Below are 20,712 nucleotides of genomic sequence, written 5' to 3'. Positions count from 1 at the left end.
CTACGATGTCATTACCCATTGTCAAATACAAGACAATACATGTAAATGACAATTAGAAAATAGGACTGCTTTGTAAAACATGATGCAAGATATAAACACATATAAATCGAATGATCATTCATGAAATTCAGGAAAATAAAAAATAAGGGACAACAAAAATGTATGTACAAAAGGCAAAATTGGAACATCATAAGAATGTTCGATGCAATTGTAATGAAATCAGAGAGATCAATTTAGTTAAGATGAATTTAGTTTCGATGTCATTCGAGGGGGCGGAAACAAAAATCAAATAAATCAGAAAACAAAATGTGAAGTTTTTTAAAAAGTGAAGTGTTAATATAAGGTAATTAGATTAATCTATCTTTTCATTTAATCAATACAGGTAAGCTATAAAAACGTTTGAAGAACGATCATTATTAAAGTTACAGGAGCGTAACAAGTTCACGTGTATGTAAGTTATTTAAATCACTCAAGTGTAAAGAGTTGAGTTATAATTTCATGTCACATGTTTTAAATTGCAAATAAATGAAATATAAATAAACAAACACAGACACGTGATACTTAACACGTGTAGCGAGAAAAGAAATATTCAGCACAGCAATACATAGAAAACGAATATAATTAACTTTACAAGACTAGTGTATATAATCAAATTGATAAAACAATTTAAGAATCGTGTTATTTATACAAATGACAGTCAACGGACATAAGACTATGATGTAACGGAATGTCTAATCCTCTTTCTGGTCATCACCTTCAAGGACTTCCCCACCAAGCTTATATATGTCCTGCCTAGAAATTACCACTTTCGGACGAGAATTCTCAGATTGTTTAATCAATATGGACCCGTCATGTGTCCAAAACGAATTTATTTGACCTTTCTCACGCAATGTGTTAAGTCTGTGCAGAAGATTGTATCTGTGTTTTGTAAGGTTTTCAGCAATGAAAGTTTTGTTTGTGTTTCCTTTTAATTTGCGTTTATTGCTGAAAACCAACTGCCTTTGACGATACGACAGGAACCGTACAATGATGGAAATTTTCCCGTCTTTAATCTCACCTATGGGATGGGATCTGCCAATATCTCTCGTGTCTAACTTCAATTTCAATTGCTTATGGCAAATACCAAGGATAAGGGAATCTGTGTCTATAGGCTTGATAATATCGCCTTTGTCGTCAGTTGTTGCAGGAACATTATGGAATCGTAAACTGGTTCTTCGAGAATACTGTTCCTGTTCCTCGACTCTGGCTTCGATCTTATCTAATTTGCGATTTGAAGAATTTATTTGATCTTTTTGATTGTTAAGTTCAACATCTTTCAAAATAAGTGCTTCTTTATTGTGTTTAATAGTAAGTAAATGAGGCTGAATACATTCGTCAACGATCAGTGCAATTTTAGGTTTGACCATTTCAATTACTTTTTCAGTGATGAGAGGAATGATGGAGTCTAAAAACTCTTGATTTTTTAGCGTAGCACAAACAACATCAGATAGCTTGAATACAGTTTCATTTTCAATTGATGATATTATCTGTTCAGAACTGTCATGTTCAGAAACGATAGAGCCACTGATAGATGAATCAAGGTTGGCTGTTCTTGCTACCTTTTCAACTTGTTGCATAGATGGCGATAAATTGTCAGGACTACTGGATGGTTGTAACCTTTTACCACTATGTTTTGGTGTATTTTTAAAATAACTTTCTAAGTTTGATTGTTGCTGTTGTTGTTTGTCTTTCGTTACCTGGTCAGCCATTTTGTGTGTTGTGAACTCCGATTCAATCACTTTCGAAAATCTTTACAAAAGTCACTATTTGGTCACTAAAATTTCGAATAAACTATAACTGCTTCACACATAATGTCTATTCTGATAAAGAATCAGAAAACATCTCAACATAAAACACTGGAAAATATATTTTTTCTCTCTTTTAAGTCTCCTAAGATTTTCACACCTTCATACTCAAGGGCACCCAAATGTTGCAAACACTTGTCCTACCTCCATGACAAATATGTTGTTGTACCTGCAGATAAAGCCCCAAACAACATCGTTTTGGTGTGTAAAACTTATTTCAGAAGCTGCTTAATAGATAAATTAGGTATTGACAATTTACTTGGAGACTCAACATATACCCTCACGACACTTACAAAGATGAAATCCTGGATAATCATAGGTTTTTTCTATGTTCCTTTTGAATTTCAACCAGAGATGAAGAACTGGATCTTCCATCACTGCATTTGATACCTAAATTACACAAATGTCCTTACAGACAACGATATATTGCTGGGTCTTCCAATTGCTCCTAGAAACATCCTGTTAAATTGTTAACATCTGTTTTATCAGCGATCAAATCCGGGCTTCAAAATTATTATGAAACTACTTAAAGGTGGCGTGAATCATAAGATGTGGATACTAAAAAATTCAAAAGATCTTTTAGAGAACACACAATCTAAGACTCTTTAATCTTGCAATAGTAATAAATAATTAAATTTTTCTACACTTTACACAAGTATTCCCCATTCCAAACTTAAAAACAAATTTAAAGAGTTGGTATTGCTTTGTTTCGTTAAAAATAAATGGCCAACGTAAATGCAAGTATCTTGTCTTAGGGAGGAATAAATCCTACTTTGTAAAGGATCACACTGATTCAAACAAAAAATTCTCTGAAACTGACATTAACAATATGCTTGACTTCTTGATGGGCAACTTATATGTTACGTTTGGAGGACGCGTTTTTCAACAGACTGTAGGAATTCCAATGGGAAACAATTTTTTCCTCTTCTTGTCGACTTGTTTCTTTCTTATAATAAGGCTGACTTCATTCCGAAACCTCTTAGGATGAAAAATAAGAAGTTAGCAGTATCCTTTAACCTTATTTCCGCTATATAGAGGATGTTCTCTTACTAAATAGTTTAAAATTTGGTGACTATGTTGAACGCATCTATCCCATCGAACTAGAAATAAAATATACAACAGATACAAATAAGTCTGCCTCATATCTTCACTTACACCTTCACTTACATTGAGAATGAGGGTCGGTTGAAATCAAAACTTTACGACAAACGATTTTAGCTTACCAATTGTGAACTTTCATTTTTTATGCAGCAACATTCCAGCAGCGCCTGCATACGGAGTAACTATCTCCTAATTGAAAAGACATTCCCGCGCTTGCATTTTCTATCATGATTTCCGCGATAGGATGTTGCTTTTAAACCAAGAGTTCCAAATGGTGAAGTTGAAATCATCCCTTCGTAAATTGTAAGGACGCCGTCACGAGTTGGTTGACCGTTATGGAATATATCAGTTTTTGGAGGGGTTTGTTTTGCTCAGACTCTAGTTTTCTATGTTGTTTCTAGTGTGCTATTACTTGTCTGTTCCCCTTTTTAATTTTTAGCCTTGGCGTTGTCAGTTTATTTTCGATTTATGAGTTTGACTGTTCCTCTGGTATCATTCGCACCTATTTTAACAACTAATTTTGTACCAAGATCCTAAAAAGACAGAAATATATATAAGAAGATGTGGTAGGAGTGGCAATAAGACAACTTTTTATCCAAGTCACACTTTGTAAAAGTAAACCATTATAGATCAAAGTACAAAATGGAGACTTGACTCCCACCGGATAGCAAGCTATAATGGTCTCCACAAATTGAAATATAATCATCTTGGGCCACATTATAACATTAAGATTTAGTCACAAATCAGTATTTTATCAAGAATGGTTCAACAATTAATCTTATAGTCAGAAATTAAAACCATATTTCTTTTGACCACGCAAGACTATAACATCAACACAGATTAATTTTTAAATGTGCCAGTGTTATTTCGGCATTGAAAGAAGCATTAAACTCTTGTGCTAAAGAATCTTACAAACTACCACAATCTGTAAAAGTAAACCATTATGCCAAGTACAATGTAAAACCAGTTACTGAATAATAAAATTTAGAATGGAAATGGGAAAAATATGTCAACTAGACAACAATCCAAACAAAGAGCAGATAACAGCAAATCGGTCTTCAACGCAGCGAGAAAATTCTGCAACCGGAGGTGGGCCTTAGTTGACCCCTTAATAAAAATGTTGACCCTGTCAGAGTTCAGGAAAAAATGGATCGCATTCTTACTCAAAAACATATAAATGAACAAAAACGAATTAAAAAACATACAAGACTAACAAAGACAGGAGGCTTATCACTTGGTCCAGGATAAAAAATGTGGCAGGGTTAAAATGATTTGTAAGATCTCAACCCTTCCCATATAACTATGTAGGATAAAGAAACACAGCAATACACACAGTACTAAAAGGTTTAAGAATTCCGAGTCCTATGTCAGAATAGGTAACAGAAGAAACTAAACAAAATGACTCCGAAACAAAACAGTAAACAAAGGACTACAAACAGTTACTGACATGCCACCTCCACCCCTCACGTAAACTGATTAAAAGATTATATCTTCAACCAATATTGAAATCAAGGACAGGCACTCCTGTTAGGGGTTTCGAATCATACCATCATAAAATATTTTAGAAGAACATAACCCGTATGTGTTTATTTCCGATGCAAAGACTCTTTGCGTGAATCAATATTAATACCAACATATGTTATTCTTAGTGACCTTAGAACAGTATCGTAACTGTATCCTTACAATGACTACCTTCTGTTATATTTACCTAGTATACTTGAATACTTGATCTGTGTTGCTGACTGTTTCGAAAAAAAATATATATACCTGTAAATGATTTTTTTTAAATATTTTTCAACATAAGTATGTTGCATTTAAAACATTTTGAAAATATAGATAGTGATGAACTTGATTATTCCTATTTAATAATGATTCACCATAACTAATGTTCGCAAAGCCACAAATAAAAAAAGGAAATTAAAATGTGATTCATTTTGTGTATAAATGACATAAAAATAAACAGATTAATTGGTCAGATTGTTTTACAGAAAGTATGAGTAAAACTACGTAAGATACTCAGTCTGAGTTGACTGTTTGTTGTCACAATTGTATTTTATCACATCTTCATAGTTTTTTTTTTAATTTGGTATGAGTTGAAACCATAAGAGTCAGAAGGGGTTATTCCCACATCTACAGCATGTGTAGAGCTTTATCCTTGTATAAATTGTTGCCATTCGTATTTCATGTTTTAAATTGTTTGCTTTGTTGGAAAGAGCCAGGAGAGTTTGTTGTTTTTTATTTATTTGTTCGTGATTGTTGTTGATTTTCCTTATTGATTGCTTTCCATCACGGTGGGAAAAATAAGTTTCGTACAATGTTAACGCCATCTTGAAACTATTGCGTAGCACATATTGGTTTTCACTTATTGATTGTGTATGAAGAAAAGATCCTATTGACTAAGATGAGTTATAATATTAGGAACATATCCCAGACAGGAGAAGATATCAAGTAGCGGAATATTCGTATTTATTTGACAAAATACATCTATACTCAGGGTGTTAATTTTAAATTATTGATGATACTGACAAAGTCACGATTCACCAGTACCAACAATAGTGTTATGTGTGTGTTATCGTAGCAAATTAATTCAATCAAAATAGATCAACTGCAAATATGTTTTTATATCAAAAGGAAGATTTCTTCTGTCAGTCTTAATTTTGCATTAAAATTTTGCGGGAATTGGTTCAAGCAAATTTGGACAATGTTCACTAAGAGCAAAGTGGAAAGGGATTAATATAAGTTGCAAGACTTGTTTCCCAATCCACTATAAATAAATATGTTTAAACTAACTAGACCAAATATGGCCGTCTTGGATTACAACTTATTAGTAAAGTTTCAAAATGGCCATAATTTTGTTCTTAAATTAATATATTTCAAAATCGTTATTTTTTGGTATACAAATATTCCTTAAAAAAGTATATTTTTGGTACCAAAACTAGAACAGAACATATTGAAAAAATGTCATAATACGGTGATTTTGTCCATTTTTAGGACTTAAAAGCTGGAGGAAACCATTAGCCGCAAACTAAGATCAAACGTTCTGCAACCAACATTTGCCAATTAAGATATTGAATCCCTAGACACATAAACATCAAGATCAAAAGTGGCGGCTAGAATTAATTATTCTAAAACTGTTAGGAATTATTGAAAAAAATTGAAAACAATATGTTTAATAATGTCAATGCATCCGAAGCGCTTTTCTGGATTTACCTTCATCAGGAACGCTCTAAGCAAACACTTAAAATCCGCGGATGTATAGGCACCGAAACTATTGAAGAGCTATATGACAAAAATACCTAAAATTGATAGCCAAATTCAACTTAAGTCAACTTTGCCTGCGGGAGTTGAAACCGTAGTTTCTTAGAATAATTTCAAAATTTAGAAGCGGACAATTTTAGAAAGGTTTTTAAATCATGTCAGTTCTGAAGTACTTACTACTGAGCTGATGATATCCTCAAGGACTGATAGTCCACCAGCAGAGGTATTGACCCAGTGATGTAAAAAATTGAAAACAACACGTTTAAGAATTTCAATACGTCCGAAGCGCTTTGCTGGATTTACCTTCATCAGGAACGCTTAAAGCAAAACATTTTAAATCCGAGGATGTATAATTACTGTAACCGTTGAAAATTATACAAAAAACGGAGGATGAAACACAAATGATGCATACTTAACTATAATTGTCACGGTACTTTTCTATCCCAAATTTATGTATTTAGTTTTGATGTTATATTTGTTATTCTCATCGGATCATGTCTAATGCTTATTTCATTTCTGTGTGTGTTACATTTTAATGTTGTGTCATTGTTCTCCTCTTATATTTAATGCGTTTCCATCAGTTTTGGTTTGTAACCCGGATTTATTTTTTCTATCGATTTATGAGTTTATAAGGAGTAAATATTTCGTCATTTTTAATGTCATGTACCAAAATGTATTTTTTTTTTTGTATTGATAGTAGTAACACACCTATTTCTATTTAAAATGTGTGGTTTTTTTGGCCTGAATTTAAAAAGTATGACCCATTGCAGCACACGAAAGTGTTTTTTAGAAAGCTAAAACATGTTTTTGTTTTATTGTTTTATTTTTCAAATTATTTTTCCTGGCTGGTAACATAAACTGGGGAATAAACAATGTTTAATGAGATCTTAAAACTCCCTTATACCTTAAGACAATATGGAATAAACATACACACATCAATTCGCACAGTAAAACTCAGTCCGAACCCGAACCCGAAATAAAAAACTTACTTAAGAAAATGACAATGATAAACATAAACTAACATGCTACTAGCAGTTACTGACATGCCATCTCAAGACTTCAATTAAAATGAATGGGAGCTTCATCATATGAGAATGGAGCACACTCATTCCGTAAAAAAATATACGAGTAGAAATACTAAAACATAACCTGTATCTTACCAACAATTGGTTTTAAAATATCTATGTTTATTTCTGATGAAATGAACAAATCACATTAATTCACAAAAATACTATCTTTAAAAGTATAGTAAATAGATCTCGTATGAAGAAGTCTGTTATAATTTGTTTTGTGCTTTGTATAAAATTCACACGTAATACCATAAAAGATGGGGTATGCTATACTTTAATTTATGCATGTTATATTGCTTTGAATGAATTCCTGTAAATCTATAAATTCTTATTTTAAAGTAATATACTACTTTATTTTGAGTTTAAATGTCGGCCCGTTTACAAATTTCGTTCATGTTTGTTTTCCAAGTACGCTAGTTTCTATGTTATTATGATGTTAAGGGACAACGTCAGGAAATTTCAAAAACCTCTAAAATACATGTGCACTTTGTAAATATTCTTTATTTGTGAAAATGCAATTCGGCGGCACACACTATTTCGATTAAAATATGGTAGGACACATTGTTCCTATACATTTCAAACTGCAACACATCAGTTTTACTGCGTTCAAACCTATATATTACAAGTTATAGAGTAATTTTCATTGTGTCAACAACATAATTTTAGATCCATATGATTAGATTTTACAGGATGGCTTCTTGTGAAAGTAAGCAATACAAGTTGACTTCAAACAAAAAGAAAGTCTTTTTATTGGGTTAATCCATGTCAATTGATACTTTAAAGTGTGTATTTCTTTGTTGTGATGTTACACTATTTCGGGTAAAGGTGGAGGTTGATACCTATAAAAACGTTTAAACCCGCTGCTTTTGTTTGCACCTGTTCTTAGTCAGGAACCTGATGTTCAGTAGTTGGCGTTTGTAGATGTGATTAATAAGTGTTTCTCGTTTTTCGTTTATTATATAAATTAGATGTTGATTTTCTCGTTTGAATGGTTTTACACTAGTTTGTTTTTGGGGCTCTTTCTAGCTTACTGTGTGAGTCAAGGCTCCGTGTTAAAAACCTTTGATCTATAATTCTTTTTCTTTTGCAAATTGTGACTTGGAAGGAGAGTTGTCTCATTGGCACTCATACCACAATTTTTTTTTTATATCTATGAGTTATTTTCATTGAAGTAAGAAAATAGCTCAGATAAATCTGAAACCATACTAAACAATAGATAATAGAAATCACTTATAGTTAGATGCAGACAGCCTCATCCCGCGAACAGCATGTGTAATTTAAAAATTCAACAAAGGCAGTGCATTCCGAAGAACACATATAATGCTAAAACAAATGTGTTTAATATAGGTTTTGATTATGTATTCTCATATTCAACTCATCTTTCCAAAAACACAACAGTTGATAATGATAAAACAAAGCGAAAAAATGTTTACAGCAGGAAGCGCTTATGAATAAAATGTCAAAAGAAAAAAAAAGAGTCCTGTCTATTAATTTTAAGTATATCTGCTATTTGTCTAATAAAACACACTTAATTGCATTATGAAAGGTACATGTAGCAAAACGATAACGCTAGTATCCTCAACATTTCTTCAAAAGAACCAAAGTCGAAGTTTTTGCCAAGCCATTTGAACTTCATCCTTCTCAACTGGCCATTGAATAAGAAGTACATCTTTCCAAATGATGGAAAACTCTACGGGAATATTATCTAAAGCTATATCTTTTGTAATAACAACAATCTTCTGCAGATTTTGTGAAAACTTTTCATACTTTGCTCGCTCGATTTCAAAACGATTCCATTCATTTTCGACAGTAGATGGTGAGACTATAAATATAATATGTCTGCATTTGTTAATTGATGTAGCTCTTTCCGTCGCAATCGATTCACCTATAATGAAATCTCTGTCTTCGATACAGATTTTAAATCCCCATTCGTTTTCTATTTTCTCTTGCAGTTCTTTAACAAAACAAACACAGTCATCGGAATATGAAACATAAACGTCGTAATCAAATGTCAGCTGAAGACCTTTCTCTGCAAACCTCCTTAGATTTCGGAAGAAAAAGAAGATAATTCTCCATCTAAAATTGTATAGTACAGTTATACAAATCAAACTTGATAAAACAGAAACCAATAATGAAATGCCTAATTTTAACCATATGGTACTATCACAGTTTACGAAATAATGGTGAAAGTCTGCAATGACATTTCTTGTATAGTTGATATTGTTACGTGAAGCAACCCAGCAAGAGTAGTTACCATTGTTATCTAACTTAACCTTAGTTAACTGAATCCAACGCAGAAGTGTTGTCGTTTCACATGAACAAATCAATGAATTATCATTTAGATATAACTTAAAAGTTCCAAGTTTTTTATGCTGGGTATCAATCCAGTCGAGTGTCTTCTTTCCAACTGTTGTTAATTGATTGTGCGACAAATCGAGTTCTGCTATGTTTTCCAACTTTGTAACAACCATCGGAACATTATCAAGCAGATTATGAGATAGGTTAAGCAGTTTGAGATTGCGGAGCTCTCCAATGCTTTTTACTTTCCTGATATAGTTATGTGATATATCCAAATTCATTATATTTGGACAAAAACTAAATATTGATGCATTGATTTGTAAAACGTTGTACAGCTTTGTCTCTTTCAGAATAAGAGTTTTTAGGTGGATTAAGAATGGAACTTTCCCAACTCCAACTGTAATTTCTGAACTTATTCCTGACAAATCTAAATATTCTAAACTATTAAATCCCTCGAAAGTTAAAATTGGAAATATGTCTGTTTCAAAGTAAGACAATTCGAGGTGACGAAGGAAACTGTTAAGAATTTTAATCTCGCTAACAATCATTGTAGCCATAAGATGAGTTATTCTCAAATACTTAAGTTTTCTATTCGTTAATGTTACTGTAATGGGTATAATTTTTCTTGTCATTTTGCTTTGAACTTTTTCAACTTTTGTATGATTAACATTGGTCACTACGTCAAGAAATATTGGATCCTTGAATTCAAGAGGAAAATATGAAAAATCAAATACTTCAATGTTGATCATTCTTCTTACGAAAGGAAAGAAACTGGAAGCCAACGTTTCTAAACTAAAACTATTGGCTGACAACATCATATTTTCAAAGCACTCGGGATGTTGAAACAAAACTAATGATCTGTTTCTGAATATTACTATCTTATTGTTAGACAAGTCTAGTGTTTTAATACAGATAGTTGAAATATACCTCATCATCTCTGGTGTTAATATTACCGGATCTAGACCGTGTTGAGAATCGGAATGAGTAATCCCACGAAAAAGAATTGCGTCCATTGATTTATTCTGAAACGGACGTAAAAGTCGAAGTGCCTGTTTTAAGTGAATATTGCTGTTTGTAAGATTCAATACTTTTAGATGTTGAAATGGAACTAAAACATCAACTTCAATAACGACGAAATCTTTACAAGTTGTCATGTGGAATTCCTTTATGTGTACCGGCATTTCTGAAAATGTTCCATTGTATAAAAAATTAACGAGGCAGTAGTCAAATCTCAACGTTTGTAAATTTAACAGTTTCTTGAATTCCTGTCCGAACGTTGCATTAAACACAAGATCAATTGACAGTTCTCGCAAATTACCGATTTCATCAACGGGAATTTTATACGGATTGTATTTTTGTGTTTTCATATTTCTACTAATGTCTAAAACGGATAAATTCTTTAAGGACTCAAAGACCTCCGTGGGATACGATTCAGTTACATTCAGATAATTTTTAGACAAAGACAAATATTTCAGTAAGTATAACCCGTTGAAAGCCTTTTCGTGCAACAGTCTTATATCATTGTTATCAAGCATTAAATTTTCTAGATACTTATATTTAAGAAATACATTGGCATCCAGTCTAGTCAGATTATTATAACTTAAATCCAATTTCTTTATATCAGGCGGAAGATTGATCGGAACAGATGTTAATCCTTGGTGTTTACACTGGGCCTCCTTATGTCCTGAAATATCCGATGTGATGTTGCATTTTGAAAACACAGTTTTACATAAATAAACAGATATCAAGCACAAAACTATGAAGAAACGCATATTTTCCAAGTGTCGGTTAACATCAATATGAAATTGTCATAAATGAAGTACTTCCTACAGAAATCAAAACCAAAATAGTACTCATGTTATCATAGTTAGATACAAATAGTGTCTCATTTGGTCCATCTCGTGATAAAAAAAATTGAGTTTGATTTTAAAGTGGTTGTATTCACGTGTTAGATAGATAGTTGAATTTCTATCTGAAAGATTAACCTCCGTTTATCCTTCATCTTTTCATTTGGCTTCCTTATCAACACATATATCTAATATGATATTGTCTGTTCAAATAAACATTTATAAATCACAAAACTATGCAGGTAGGCATACTGCAGGGTGTTAATCAACGTTGTTAAAAACGTTAAGAATTAAAGTGCTTCCTGCTATAATCAACAAGTACTATTGTTACTATAGTTAGATAACAACCAGGTCTCATTTGGTTAATCATACAAGTCTCACTATAGAAATCCTTGTTATAAAGAAAAGTTGCAATTAAGTGTTTTATGACCTATAAATTAGATATGGTGTATTGTTTTTAGAATGATTAACTAGTATACTCTCATGGAGCACAGTTAAAATGAATTTGATGGAACACCACTCGATAAATGAAGAATCCGAATTTAAACAACTCCATTCTCTCTCCATAAATAAACAGTTATCGTAACCGATATTATTTTTAGATCATAATATTTAAAGTTTTCTAACGGTAGTCTTCATTTAAAAATTGATGATTTAAATAACAGTACCTTTGTCGTTTGTTTATTGTCCTGTCTATGACGGTGATGGTATGAAAATTAAGTTATGTGCCACGTAACAAAGGATTAAAAAGTATGGTGGATTTATTATTCTTAAATAAAAAAAAATATAAATAATGTAGCCCTTCATTTTGTTCATCTTTGCCGCAAGTTTACAGTTTTCTACTTGGTTTTAAATTGATATAGATATCCATTTTGTTACACCTTGTGATCAATTTATTTTGCAATCGTAAATGGCAGTCAGCAGGGTCTATTAAGAACATCGGATGTCGACCTGTTAGTCAAATGCGTTTTGTTAAAATATATTTTTCACTCTTTTTGGTCTTTTGGCAAATGTTGTTTGTGTTGTATTTAGACTCCTCTACAACGAAATTTGTTACAAGTACACGTATAAAAATTGCGGTTTTTATCCAACGCAATCATAGGTTTGGACGTTGTTTTCAATTTAGACATAGTTATATTTTTTTTTCTGGGCTTGTATTATATTTTCCCTCCGGTTTATATAATCCGCTCATTCGATTTTTACTCTTTAGAAATAAATAATCTATCCTAAATTGAGGTAAATTAAATGGCCTTCCAAATAATTTTCGATCCCTAACATCACTGAAAAGACATTAATTGCCGAAATCCGGATACGGTATAAAACAAATGTGCACCTCATTTTGTGGTTTACCATCTTTGCCGCAAGGTTATTGTTTTCTACTTCGTATAAAATCAATATAGAGATTCATTTTCTTACACCTTGTGATTTATTTGGCAATCGCCAATAGCAGTCAGCACGGTTTAAGAACATCGATCGATCGACCTGTTAGTTAAATGTGACGACATATACAAATTGCAGTTTTCGATGCCACTGCTGGTGGACGTTTCATCCCCGAGGGTATCACCAGCCCAGTAATCAACACTTCGGTGTTGACATGAATATCAATAATGTTGTCATTTTGATAAATTTCCGGTTAACAAAACTTTGAATTTTTCGAAAAACTAAGGATTTCTTATCCCAGGCATATATTACAGTCCTTGGACGATGTTCCCACTAACACTATACGCCATTACACCATACACCATACATCATTACACCATACACCTTGCACCATTAAAACCATACACGTTACGTCTTTGCACCATATACCTTACACATTACACCATGCACCCTTTTCCATTCTTTCTACACAATTCGAAATAACCCTTTATGCAATTAAATTTCAAATATTATGATTATTATTATTGTTTATGTTTACAATTCGGACAAATAAAATAAAAATTGAAAACCAATTGATCAGAGAACAATTTAAGGTCTTTCCACACAAAACAATGTTTTTTCATTTGAAAGTAGTGAAATTAAGTTTAAAATGTCATTTCAATCGTCGAATAATAGCTTATTGTACGCTGATTCCATAAATATATGCTTTCTATACAATATTTTTAAATATGGACGGTAATTTGTTACTTCCGGTGTGAAAAATTTTTACTCAGATTATATTTGAATTTTTACCTGACACTGATTCCAAAAATATCTGGTTCTATATACTTTTATACTAATAAAGTAAAAAAAATAGCTACTTCCGGTTTACACAAGGTCAATTCCGGTTATTTTTTCAAGGTTAAATGGTTTGATACATATTGCCAAAAGTCTCATATCTTTATCATGTATACATATGAGGTAAAAGCAAAGGTCAAAATCTAGAACATCAAATTACGCTATGACCTTGAGATCAATTTGAAGGTCGTAAACCAAGGACCTTAAATCAAAAGACCTTAGGTCTTAATTATATTTGGTTACTGAGTTATATCACCATACGTGTATCTTTAGATACAAGAAGGGAGAAAACTCCCTTTTACGTTCAGCGTACCTTTGCAATCAAAATTTACATGTTACGACATGTCGTAACTAACAATTTAGTATAAAAATATTTGTTGATGTCTTTGACGGTTTTTGGAAATAAGTGAAAATATGACCTTGACCTTTGACCTTGCCCTATTTTTCTAAATTTTTTTTGTACTAATGACCTCAAATCAAAAGATCCTAGGTCTCTATCACTTATGGTTTATAAGATTGAAATGCATATCACCTATATTAAATGCATAAGGGGAAATAACTCTTATATGGAACGTTCATATTGCTTCGGTCAAAATAGGACAAATCATGCGAAGGATATAACGAGCAATTTTATAAAATAAATTTGTCGCTTTCTTTTACGGTTACGGAGGAGATGGAGACACAAGGAAAACTGTGTTCGGGGAAATAACTCTTACAAAGAAAATTGTTCGTCTTAGCAGGGTGAAATTTAAAAGCGCATGAACTATACGATACCATATGAGAAATATCTAAGCGACATATTGCGAAACAAAAATTTCAGAATGTGGCGGAAAACAAAATAATAATAATCAGAAGAAATACAATAGGTCTTTCCACAGGAAAGTGGAAAGACCTAATAACTTCGTTTTCATCCAATGAAATGTCGTACCCCATCATTCACACCATTCCCGATCGCACGTTACACAATTACACCATTCCTCAAACACCATTGCACCATTCCCCTTACACCATACACCATAGCACAATACACCTTACACCATTACACCATATGCCATACACCATTACACCATACACGTTTTTTGGGAAGTTTACACCATCCAAGGGCTGTACCTTCGCCGTATTTTGCACAACATTGGGAATTTTGGATCTTCAACGTCTTCAACTTTGTACTTGTTTGGCTTTATAAATATTTTGATATGAGCGTCACTGATGAGTCTTATGTAGACGAAAGCGTACTAAATTATAATCCTGGTACCTTTGATAATTATTTATCCAACGCAACCATAGGTTTGAGCGTTGTTTTCCATTTAGACATGTATGGGGAGGGTTGAGATCTCACAAACATTTTAACCCCGCCGTATTTTTGCGTCTGTCCCAAGTCAGGAGCCTCTGGCCTTCGTTAGTCTTGTATTATTTTTATTTTAGTTTCTTGTGTACAATTTGGAAATTAGTATGGCGTTCATTATCACTGGACTAGTATATATTTGTTTAGGGGCCAGCTGAAGGACGCCTCCGGGTGCGGGAATTTCTCGCTACATTGAAGACCTGTTGGTGACCCTCTACTGTTGTTTTTTATTTGGTCGGGTTGTTGTCTCTTTGACACATTCCCCATTTCCATTTTTAATTTTATATATATGAACTGGCACAACTCAAAAATTCCCAAAGTTCACAATATCAACTTTTCTAATCATTATCAAACTGCTATTTAATTTGGATGTTTAAAAAATCTCTGTTGTAATTGCTCTACCGTTGTCATATTTGAAATATAATGCCAACTTAGATCGGTCAGGGCTGTTTATTGTGTTTAATTTTTCACATCTTAACTGTCATCACCTTTAGAATTTTAGGGTTGTGCCAGTTCATATCGCAAATTATTTTTTCTATGCAGTCTTTGCGTCGCGTTTGGAAATTTTAAAATTGTACCAGCGTCTCTAATGTTTGCTGAAACTGTTATATTTTTGTATATATTTCAAGATTGTGATAGTTTTGTAATTAGAATAGATTGACATGATTCATTTTACATTGTGCCTATAAAGGTGAAGGATATCTGTTATCCCAAATATCTAGCATGTGTTCGTTTTATTTATATTTTTTGTTGTGATGTTTTTTTTTAGACCTGTGGTATATTATATTATGTATAATTAAAAAAGTCAGATTTGAAAGGGACCATGAAACGAAATAGATAATGTCCTGTCCATATTTGATAGCACATTTGATTTTTATGCCACTTTTACACATATGTAACTACTTTGAAGGGTGCATTTAGCAAACTTTTGATGTATCTATCATTCCACTTCTTCAAAAGAACCAAAGTGGAAGCTTTTGTTGAGCCATTTGAACTTCATTCTTCTCAACTGGCCATTGAATAAGAGGTACGTCTTTCCAAATGATGGAAAAATCAACGGGAATATTATCTAAAGCTATATCTTTTGTAATTACAACAAATGTTGCTGTACTTTTTTCCTTATTCTATCATTCGAATTCATTACTATGTCAATAGGTTTTATACTGTTCTTGTATGTATAAAAGCATATGAAGGTTATTGTATTTAATTCAATGAATCTTTTAAATGTATGAAATTGACGCTTTGTGTAATACATACTTAAATTGTTATAAAATAACTCTCAAGTCCTATCTTTTTTTTTCAGATCACAACGCTTCACACACAACTCTGCAATCCAACTATGACAGTTGTACAAAACGGTCAAAGTTATTACATTCGTAAGTAAAAGTTGAAGAATTATTATTTCTATCCTTTATATGTGAAACCCTTACTTCTGTGACTGCAACCCATGAAAAGAACTGAGCAGAGTAATGCCAAATGAATCGAATGTAAGTAAATATAGTCAATCATATATATGGCCTTCATCTATGAGTGGAAAAAAATACTAGATAGTCGGCAATCCTAATTCATAAACAAAACAAATATGACAGAAATGAATCATCGACAACCACTGAACTATAGGCTCCTGACTTGTCAGTCACATCAAGAATACAGAAAGGTCAAAAATGGCAGTGAGCACTCACCCCTATCCTATCCTAGGACAGTGGTATGCTTACTATTATTTTTTCCCCTTTTTTTTGTATACAACTGTTTCATTCCTATTGTGTTAACTTTAACTTTAAGCATCTGTTTTATTTATTACTTTCATTGAAAGATGTATATTAATTGTTCAGATATGCCTTAGATGTATTAGCCATACATGTATAATTTATTAAAAAAAATATGTTCAATATGTTTACGCATTTTCTAGAGTTTGACATATGTATTTATATAAGTACTGCTCAATTTTTGTTAAGAAAGTAGGGTAAGTAACTTCTAAAGGTCTTGTTTGTGTCGTTGTGTAGGTAGCTCATAGCCGTATACAATAATCCAGATATTTTTATTAATGTTTATAAATTTAATTTCCAAATTGAAACGTTACTCATAATTTTACTGACCCCCTACATTGCAAACATTTATATTAGTTAACTAAAGACACAAAATTATACATTCATGCTTGAAAAAGTAAACATCAATCTATTTTTAAGAATGTCATTCTTTACAAAAAGTAGAAAATAGACAAAACAATCAAAGGCAGCATAAACGTACATTGATAAAGTTAATCGAATTAGTTGAGACATGATAATCAATCCATGTACATTATTTAAGTACTATCTTTAAAACGCATACAGATGTGATCACAGCGTTCAATCTTTATCCGGTTTTTATTTGACAATAGTTAATGAAAAATGCACACAAATTGACGACAGAAGGCTGACGATTTCAAATGTTGAGGATAAAAGGATTCCCTGTTCACTAAACAAAATAGAAAAACACTGCTTGGTTATTAACTAAATGCATATGTATAAAGAGACAAATAAAATCAGCTATAAATATAAAATATGTGTAGTTCACAAAATGTTATGAATAAACAGTTTAGTTTGTTACCCCGATTTTGTTTTTTGTCCATAGATTTATGAGTTTTAAACAGCGGTATACTACTGTTGCCTTTATTTATGAATTAACAGACCCGAAAAATTTTAGTTCCATGAAAAAATGTCAATTATACCTGTATGTCAAAACCAACTGATAAAAGTGATAAACCTATATCGATGTGTATATCTGGTCGGACGGATGCCACAGAAAGACGATATTTAGACATGTAATAAATTTAAAGAAATTCATTATGTGAGAAATGTTATTTGATAATTTTTATTTCAATCATATTATTTTTACTCTTTGAGTTTAGTATTAATCCTTCGAAATTTAATCGTTAAGATCTATATTCAGCACTCGAGTTAATAACCTTATCATGACTTGACTTGGTAGATCTAATGAACTTGTTTTTAATATTTACCTACTAAGGTATTAAAGGGCAATCCTACAAAATCCAAAGAATTTGATAGTTGTGATATTAGCTGTTTACCTGCATCTATTTTCATGTTTCTTGTTAATAACATTTTATTTTATATTCGTATCGTTTTTTGTTGGTTTTTTTTTATCGCAGTGTATATCTTTTATGTTGGAATTTGTTTAATTTTGTTTGTTCGTCCAATCAGAGTTAAAATTTGTGCCATCATGCATACCATTACAAAAATGAATGTCCATTTTTACATAGGTCACAAACCAAAATAAAAACAGACTGCGTCAGAACAACACAGAGCATATGTATTAAGAAGAAGGATTTAGCAATCATACAAAACTTGCGGGACAGGCCGTATTAATCATTATTGTATAGATTGTACATTATGATCTAGTTCGTATATATACGATGTATATACCTCCCAATTGATACGATATTCCCGTGCTTGCATTTGTTATCATGATTTTCTTGATTGAGGGTTGCTGCTCACAAGGAAGCTATTAAACCAAGAGTTCCAAAAGGTGAAGTTGAAATCATCCCTTCGTAAATTTTACGGACGCCATCACAAGTTGGTTGACCGTTATGAAATAACCGTTTCACAAATGATATCGGAAATGTTCCTTACGTCGTAACTACAATCCCCTTCCCTGTCATGAATGTGACCTACCGAATTAGACTATTTACCGTATTTGTTATCACATAAGCAACACGACGGGTGCCGCATGTGGAGCAGGATCTGCTTACCCTTCCGGAGCACCTGAGATCACCCCTAATTTATTGGTGGGGTTCGTGTTGTTTATTCTTTAGTTTTCTATGTTGTGTCGTGTGTGTTGTTGTTTGTTTGTCTTTTTCATTTTAAGCCATGGCGTTTTCAGTTTGTTTTAGATTTATGAGTTTGACTGTCCCTTTTGGTATCTTTCGTCCCTCTTTCGCACCCTCGACCGAACATCAAACATTTATCAATATAATATAAACTCTCACATGGGAGTAGTCACTTGCAAAAGTCAATTGTATTTTCAAAAAAATCTCCTTGACTGTACTTGTCTGCAATTTTGATGCATTTGTTACGCATTTGTTACGCTTATGGATCTTATCATAATCCCTGGACTCGGTGGTGCGTTTGATTATTGAAATGGTCCTTGTTATCAGAATTATATTCGAACTGATCTTAATTCTTGGAAGACTTCAACTTATTTTTTTTCAAGATATTATCTGACTTACTTGCCGCTTTATCTCTCAATGCACGCTGCATGCTTACTATTCTACTATTAAAATATGCCTTGAAAAGTCAAAGTGTTGATTCAGCGACTTTTTTGGCTGTTTGTTGCTTTTCACAAATTACTCCATATTCTCTACGGTTAATCGGAAAAGTCTCTTCAGTTTCGACTTTTCAAGCTAGGTTGAATATACCAATTTGAAAGAATGCAAAAAGAAATCTCTTGTGCACTTGACTGCACTTGACTGCAATAACACGAATGTCTTAATCAACAATCAATCCACCCATGCATGAAATTCTACCCTTTATACTTAATATGTCCAATCAAACAGACCTAAATGTATCTATAAATAGCATAAACACGATTACCTTACCAAACACATTAAACTTGCATCGATATATGTACAATTTGGATAAATATAATTAACGGTACCAAATTTATTGCACTACATGCATATTTTTTCGACAGTTCATATTTATTCATCTGTTCAGTAAAGCTCAATATCCAATTGTGAGAAATATGTGAAAGGCAAACGTTGAAGTGTTCAAAACGCTATGACATTGCGCAAGGTACTGCGTTTGGATTAAAATTTCGTTATATGATTTTAGAACAACAACTATTCGGCTATAAAAAAATAAATTCACCTACGCGCACATATCTACTAACAGGACTTGATATTTTTTTCTTTTTTGAACATTATTCTATCAATTTTTATAGCTAATTTATTTTATTGAACACAAAAAATCCCACTTTTACGGCGTAACATTTTCAGATTGAATAAAATGAATTTTCCTATGTTCTGTTGTAATTTTTCACATAAAATCTGCGAAAATTTGGTAATTTAACTTCCTACTAGATTTTTTTTTCTGACATCATGCCCGGCGTTGGCTGAAATTTAAAGCAAGTCCTCAAAGTATTAAGCATAGGAACCTGTCTTTACGTGTTATGAGGAAAGTTATTCAAAATTTCAGATTCCATTTTTATCACTATTATATAATTAAATCATATTAAAACTAATAAACCTATACACAATAGAAAGTTCAGAAAACAACCAAAGCATTTTCAAAGTTTCAAATGTAAAATAAACTTTATTATGGAGCAGAATGTTTGATAAATCTCATGTCTAGCCACTATGTCCAAACGTTATTTTTTTTCCATTCCTCAGTTGAAATATGTGACATAGATAGAAAATGTGCATTTAAAATACTAGATTAACATATTTATGCAAGCTATAAGTTCATACAAATGGCTATGAGTCGGGTGTTTTCACTCAAATCATGACCGTATAATTTTATTTTAGAAAGCCTTCCCTGTATCTAGCCATGATGTCCAAGGGCGTCATTTAGACGGGTTTTTTTTTCACAGTAGCGTCTTTTATATGAATACACACTAGTCCGCCGAGGCAGTTAAAATGATGCCGGGAAATGTTCATTCCAAAAAGGTCAGCTGAATCCAAATAACACTCAGATTTAAAATTGAAAAAAAACACACTCATCAGGATTAGACCCTTTATA

At 32.3% G+C, this 20,712-nt stretch overlaps 1 protein-coding gene across 1 annotated transcript; it reads right to left on the bottom strand.

Moving 5' to 3' along the window:
* Positions 1-8,862: 8,862 nt before the first annotated feature.
* LOC139521279 (toll-like receptor 6) lies at positions 8,863-10,203 on the bottom strand. The gene has a single exon (XM_071314751.1). It carries the CDS (start codon positions 10,201-10,203, stop codon positions 8,863-8,865), a length of 1,341 nt encoding a protein of 446 aa, XP_071170852.1.
* Between the last annotated feature and the right edge of the window lie 10,509 nt (positions 10,204-20,712).

Source organism: Mytilus edulis, chromosome 4, assembly GCF_963676685.1.
Source record: "Mytilus edulis chromosome 4, xbMytEdul2.2, whole genome shotgun sequence".
NCBI classification, from domain to species: Eukaryota; Metazoa; Mollusca; class Bivalvia; order Mytilida; family Mytilidae; genus Mytilus; species Mytilus edulis.
The sequence above is the reverse complement of the archived record's forward strand: the minus strand, read 5'-3'. Positions and strand labels throughout refer to the sequence as shown.

Excerpts from the sequence above, each read along its gene's own strand:
- LOC139521279 (XM_071314751.1), bottom strand. The coding sequence starts at position 10,203 with ATGACAAGAAAAATTATACCCATTACAGTAACATTAACGAATAGAAAA.